This window comes from Panthera leo, chromosome D4 (assembly GCF_018350215.1).
Source record: "Panthera leo isolate Ple1 chromosome D4, P.leo_Ple1_pat1.1, whole genome shotgun sequence".
In the NCBI taxonomy this organism is placed as follows: domain Eukaryota; kingdom Metazoa; phylum Chordata; class Mammalia; order Carnivora; family Felidae; genus Panthera; species Panthera leo.
The window spans coordinates 72,983,158-72,989,687 of NC_056691.1; the positions used below are offsets into that span (position 1 = coordinate 72,983,158).

A 6,530-nucleotide genomic window follows, 5' to 3' on the forward strand; every position below is an offset into this window, starting at 1 on the left:
CAAGAAGTCTGCAACCTGGCAGATGGTCTCACCAGATCCCAACCAGGCTCACACCCTATCTTGGACTTCTCGCCTCCAGAACTGACAGCAGTAAATTTCTGCTGTTTATAAGCTACTCAGTTGATGGTACTTCGTTGTAGCAGCCCAAACTGACTAAAACAGTCCCACTTGTGAATTTGTTTATTCAAGAGGATAAAGAGTGAAAAAAGTCATACAATTATCAGAGAGAAAGACAATTACCAAAACAAACAGAATCAGTCTTTACCTTTTCTTCTATAACAAAAAACAGTGGAATAGTGTTTATGAGGTAGAAGAATTGAGATCCTTGATTTTTAGAACCAGCCAAAAAATCACCTATATTTGGAAGCAAAAGTAATGTATTTTAGGCATGTAAGGATGCAGAAAATATAATACGTATATATTTTAGAAGTAAAGAAAAGGAGAGGGACAGGGAAGGAGGAGGAGGAGAAGAAAAGGAGTGATTTTTAAAAGAAGGAAAAGTGAATCAGAATAAAGATTTCAAGATTGGGAAGGACATAATGTACAAGAAAGAGCTGTGAATAATAAAACCAAATGTCTAGTTACATCCAAGTAACTTGATAATCTTCTTGTACAACTGTTACAAAAGTCATTAAAATCAAGAGTCGTGACTTAGCGGCACCTGGGTGGCTCAGTCGGTTAAGTGTCTGACTTTGGCTCAGGTCATGATCTCGCCGTCCATGAGTTCAAGCCCCGCATCAGGCTCTGTGCTGACAGCTCGGAGCTTGGAGCCTGCTTCGGATTCTGTGTCTCCCTCTCTCTCTGCCCCTAACCCACTCATGCTCTGTCTCTCAGAAATAAATAAATGTTAAAAAATTAAAAAAAAAAAAAGAGGCGTGACTTAAGAAAAATAAACAGGAATATAAGGTGGGGGATGGGGAGAAATTAAAGCATGTTTAAGATCTCCTCTTATTAGGCAGGTGAGAGGAGGAGACACAGCTCCTGGAGAAGTTTGCCACTAATGAATACACGCTTGAACAGATTTGTTTCACATTGAAAAATAACTCCCTACCTCCATAGACCACCAATCAATTAGCTGTGTATGTCACCAATCTCTGACCTGACAAACCTCCAGTCATGGACATCTAAGAAGTCCCATCATTGACTGTCACTGGCCTCTCAATCACTGATAGACTGATCCCAACAAAGTCCCCTATCAGTAACAGCAACAAATCTCCCCAGTCGCCCCCACACACTCCAATCACAAAATCCCACAGGTCTCTCAACTATGGATACCTAAAGAACACATCAGTCTCTTCTCTGATGCAACCCCAAATCCCGACTCTACCAGTCCCCAATCACTGACGCCAACAGACCTCCACCAACAGTGGCGTTTACAGAAACCCGAATCAGTACCAGCCAACTTCACTATACCTTCAATCTCTTTAGCCATTCCCTTCACCTGCTTGCTTTGCCTGAAATCTACCTTCTCCTGAGGATCCTGCTCCCTTACAAGGTTCCCTGCTGGAGGTTATTTGGTTTGGCCCAACCATGACTCGTGTACCTCACGGCCTGAAGTTGAGGTCAACGATAACTTTCAACTATTCTTCATTCATCCTTCAAAATCCCTATCATGTTTAGAGTATCACCAGACTTCAACCCATTAACCCTCCACTTCAACGATTAACTAGAAGAACTCACAGCCTCACCATATAGTTGTACTCGGAGCTACGATGTAGTACAGCTAAGGAAAAGGTGCATGGGGTGAAGTCTAGAGGAAGCCAGGCACAAGTATCCAAGAGTCCTCTTCCAGTGGAGTCACACAGGACACACATGATTCCTCCAGAAATAAATCGTGAGAACACGTGTGAAATGGTGTTTCCCAAGGAAGCACCATAGAGACTCAGTGGCACTCACGGGCACCCTCTGCCTGGCACACACAAAAGTCCCGGATCCCCAGAAGGAAATCAGGAGTTCAGCATAAACCGCATTGTTTACATCGTTTAGTTTATTAAATGTTTTATTTACTTTTGAGACAGAAAGAGACAGTGGGCGGGAGGAGGGGAGGGGCAGAGAGACACACACACACAGAATCTGAAGCAGGCTCCAGGCTCAGAGCTGTCAGCACAGAGCCCGACGCGGGGCTCAAACTCATGGATTGTGAGATCATGACCTGAGCCGAAGTCGGACGCTTAACCGATGGAGCCACCCAGGCGCCCCTACATAGTTTAGTTCAGGCACGGGGAGCCACTTTTATCATTTCTGGGAATGGTGCAAAGCCTCCTGCAGTCTAAGTTCTCAGATGTCAGCCAAAGGTCAACCTTGCAAGCAGGCTTTTCTAAGGACAGCTGTCAGGGGCCACTTATGTCAACTCTTCCGCACAGTAATTCTGCCTCATTCACTGCAAACCTGAACACCAGCCTCCTCTTCCCTACAGCTCCTCACTAACTGCATCAATGCAGAAGAGCCCTTCCACACCCTGGCCTTTCTCTTTCCTGACTCCAACAATCTTTTCTTCTACCCAAACTCAGCCACTGATTCGTCGCCCAGGCTTTCTTTAGACCCTTGCCACATACATTACAGCACCTCTAAAATCTCTACTTAAAACACTGTCCTGCCAGCTTACTTCTTCTACTACCTTCCATGTCAATATTTCTCCAAATACATTCGGCCCTCATACCCATCGATCCTAACCATTTTTTCACAATCTTCCATTGCCACGCAGCCTTACTTTTCACCTGTCCTGTTTAGATTTAGTTCTAACACCATACACACTCCACGGAAAACAGCTTTCACTTCCTTGCCCCTCTTCTTCTCCACTGTACTTCCCTAGCAAAGCCTCAAACTTAAACCCAACTTAATCTCTGCCTGCAACCTTGCAGTTAAACATTCCAAAAGAAAAAAGTCAAACAACTGTGCTGACTGGACTCACTTCAAATTTATGACACATATCTCAAATGGGCACCCAATACTGAGAGCTTCCTGTTCCTCTTTCCAAGATGATTATTCCAAACATTCTCCGCTTTCTCTCTGAAATCTGCAGCACCTACTCCTTTCCCACTGTCAGCTGATGAATCTGCCTTACACTTTCAAAGACAAAATAAATGTAAGTGAACAAGAACTACCTTGCCTTGTTACCACCAGTTCCACCAATCTGTTTCCAAACCCCTATCAATCTGTCTCCTTTCTGTTGAAACGGAAGACGTGTCCCTTCTGTCACTGAAGGCCAGTTTCTCCACTTATGCTTTGGATCCTATCCTCAACTGCTTTCTTGAGGATTTCACCCCCTGCAATTCACCTCTTTTGTGCCACCTATTGTTCCCTTTCTACTGAATCGTTCCTATTGACATACAAAGTTGCCTTAATATCATTCATCCAATGAAAACTGTCTCTTAATCACATGTCCCATCCAATGCCAATTTATTTGCTCCTTTTACCAGCAAAACTCCTGGTTTATACTCTGTCTCTATTTCATCACCTCCATTCTTTCTTTTTTTTTTTTTAATTTTTTTTAACGTTTTTATTTATTTTTGAGACAGAGAGAGACAGAGCATGAACGGGGGAGGGGCAGAGAGACAGGGAGACACAGAATCGGAAACAGGCTCCAGGCTCTGAGCCATCAGCCCAGCCCGACGCGGGGCTCGAACTCACGGACCGCGAGATCGTGACCTGAGCTGAAGTCAGACGCTTAACCGACTGAGCCACCCAGGCGCCCCTCATCACCTCCATTCTTTCAACTCATTCCAACAGGATTTTGCCCTCATCGCTCCACGAAAAAAACCTCTTCTTAATCAAAATAACCATTGAGCTACATCTTGCCAAAGTCAAATTCTCTGCAGTGATAAGTCTGGGACTCACAAGAGCTTATGACACAACGGACTCGCATGGTCTTGAAAAGCTTTCTTCTTTAAGCTTCTTTGACACCACATTTACAATTTTCATCATATCTCAGTGGCTACTCCTCATTCTCCCTTTTTTTTCTGTTCTTTTCCAAACCTCTAAATGTATGAGTGACCCAGAGCTCTGTCCTTGGTCCCTCTTTTCTTCTCTATCTGCGTCCTCTCTGCAGGTGACCTCATCCAATCTTATGGCTTCAAGCACCATCTTTATGCTTGATGTCTTTCATTATGAATTCTCCAGCTCACACCTCTCCTAATTCTAGATTCATGCATCTAATGACTATGCAACATCTCTACCTGGGCATGTAATGGGCGTCTTGATGTGGCCAAAGCAGAACCACTGTCAGCCGCTCTGGCTCCCATTTATATCCACCAAATCTGGTCGTCTTCAACACAACCCTTTCGCAGAAAAAGGAAGCACCCTTTATCCGGTTCCTCAAGCCAAAAGTCTAGATGTAAAATCTTGATTCTTCTCTTCCCTCATGTTTCTTATCAGCTCATCAGGAAGTCCTACTGGCTCATCTCTAGATGTATTCTGAATCTGATTTTTCATTCCCTTGCTACGACCCTATTCTAAACCATCATCATCGCTTCCCTTTCACTATTCAATAAACTCCTAAAGGACCTCTGCACACAGACAGGGACAGTCCGGTCTCCAACTACCACAGGCACCGTAATAGACTCCCATAGGCCGCACATGGCCACACACCTCCCCAATCTCTGACACACCACGAAGCCATTTCTGATCCCCACAGCCTTCCAAACCATGGCCTTTCGGACCACCCTCCGCCCCCCCCCCCCCCGCCCCCCGCCATCACTGTCATCGCAGATACCTCGAAACACGGATTTCCTTAAACTGTGGGCACCCACGGACCGCGCAGGCCCCCCATCACTGCGCCACAGATTCCCCCAGCACGCTGACCACCCCCCCCCCGCCAGAAGACCCTCCAGCCTCGCCTCCAATTCCCAAATCGCTCCTCTCAGAGACCGCGGCCACCCTCCAATCACGGACCCCCAACTAGCCCACCGCGGACCGCCCGGCCGCCCCGCCCCGCCATCGCGCTCACCGCGGCGCTGCCCCCCGGCTCCGACACGGCCATCTCCGCGGCACACCCGGCCCCTTCGGCCGTTCCCGCACCCCTCCTCCGGCCCACGCTCTCCTGCTTTGTGAGGATCGGGTCGCAGGCGGAGGCCGACATGGCGGCTGCTCGAAGCGCGGCCTTAGCGAGCCCGGCGCCTGCGATGGCGGCGCCCCTGGGTATCGCGGGAGGGCGCGGCCATCTTGACCGAGGCTCCGCCGTACAGCGGGGGCCCCGCGCTCCCCGCGCGCGCGGGCAGGGGGCCCCGGGACGCCGCGGAGGGTCCCGAGAGCTGAGATGCGAGGGGGCAGGAGGCGCTCCGGTACCCACTGCACGGTGCCTCGCGGCGCTCGACACCCCAGCCCCGGCGTCCGGAGGCTCGGCCACGCAAATGCAGAATTCGGAGTCGCCTTTCTGAATCCGTCCCTGCAGCCAGTTGCCGGGAACCCCGCAATCACGAGGCCCAGCGCGGAATCCAGACAGCCAGGATAGTAAGAGAGACTGAGGAGGAAGGAGAAAAGGCCCGATCGCTCAGACACCATTGTTTCATAGGGAGAGAGCACTAATCGTCCAAATACACGTCTTTACCTTTACGGTATAAGAACAATGAGGGGAAAAAAATGAAGCAGCAGGTTCAATGAACACATCACTCCTCAGTGAGGTCAGCTGAAGCCAAATAATCAAGCAATTGGAGCAGAAATAATTTCTCAATGAGCTATTTGGTGTACCGACGCCGTTCATTTAACAATTATGTGTTGAGCTTTTACTTTGTGCCGGCTAAGTTGCTGTGCTATGCTAGGTAATGGGGAAAGAGTGGAGACCCAGATGGAAACAGCCTTTGTTCGCCCTGATGGAATTTACAATGGGGCAGCGGGCTTGTGAAGTTATCCCAAATAAGTGGTTGCTTTTTCCAGAGTCAAACACACCCTGTTTCGCACCTTCCATTTAGATGAGTGAACAATTAGTTATCCCTCAGCAGTGGCTGCATCCGTTCCCCTCGCGGGCTCAATCTTTAGTCTGAATACAATTCTCAGTGCACCTTCGCTGAGCTCTTGAGACTCCTTAGGCCACCTAATTTCAGGACAGTTTTCTGCCTAGTCTCCCCATCCTATTATTGAAAAAGTTTTTCTAACAATAATTTGTTGTTGTTGTTCCACAAATCACAGTGGTGTGTTTCTCATTTATTTTCCAACTATCCCTGAGAGGCCTGAGAAAATTAAAACTTAAAAGCTTAAGTTACGGGAAACTGAAACCTAACCAAGCTTAACCAGCTTGTTCCGCTTCTGTACAATTGCTTGGCGCGCCCATGTATTCCTGATCAATCATTGTTGCCTGGCACATCCGTATATTCCTGATCAACCATTGTTACTTGGCACATCCGTGTACTCCTGATCAATCATTGTTGCCTGGCACATCCGTGTATTCCTGATCAATCATTGTGATACCCGTACCCCCGGTTGTGGTCTGACCTAAAGGCAGGAACCAATCGAATACTGTTAAGTGTCCAACTTTAAACACCAACCAATCGCAGCTCTGTAACTGTGGAAAATTCCTGATTTCCCCATGACTTGTT

General features: G+C 47.7%; 1 protein-coding gene across 2 annotated transcripts in view; it reads right to left on the reverse strand.

Moving 5' to 3' along the window:
- ZFP37 (ZFP37 zinc finger protein) overlaps positions 1-5,334 on the reverse strand; it is a 46,158-nt gene extending 40,824 nt beyond the window's left edge. The window contains exons 1-2 of one of the 2 annotated variants that reach the window (XM_042912558.1): positions 4,946-5,022; positions 266-354 (exon numbers count right to left, since the gene is read on the reverse strand). Coding sequence is in view for 1 of the 2 variants with exons in the window: in XM_042912566.1 (XP_042768500.1) it covers positions 4,946-5,077 (132 nt within the window). In the remaining variant the exon portion in view is untranslated. Of the gene's footprint in view, positions 1-265; positions 355-4,945 lie in introns of both variants that reach the window. The other variant, XM_042912566.1, reaches the window with a different exon arrangement.
- Positions 5,335-6,530: the final 1,196 nt, after the last annotated feature.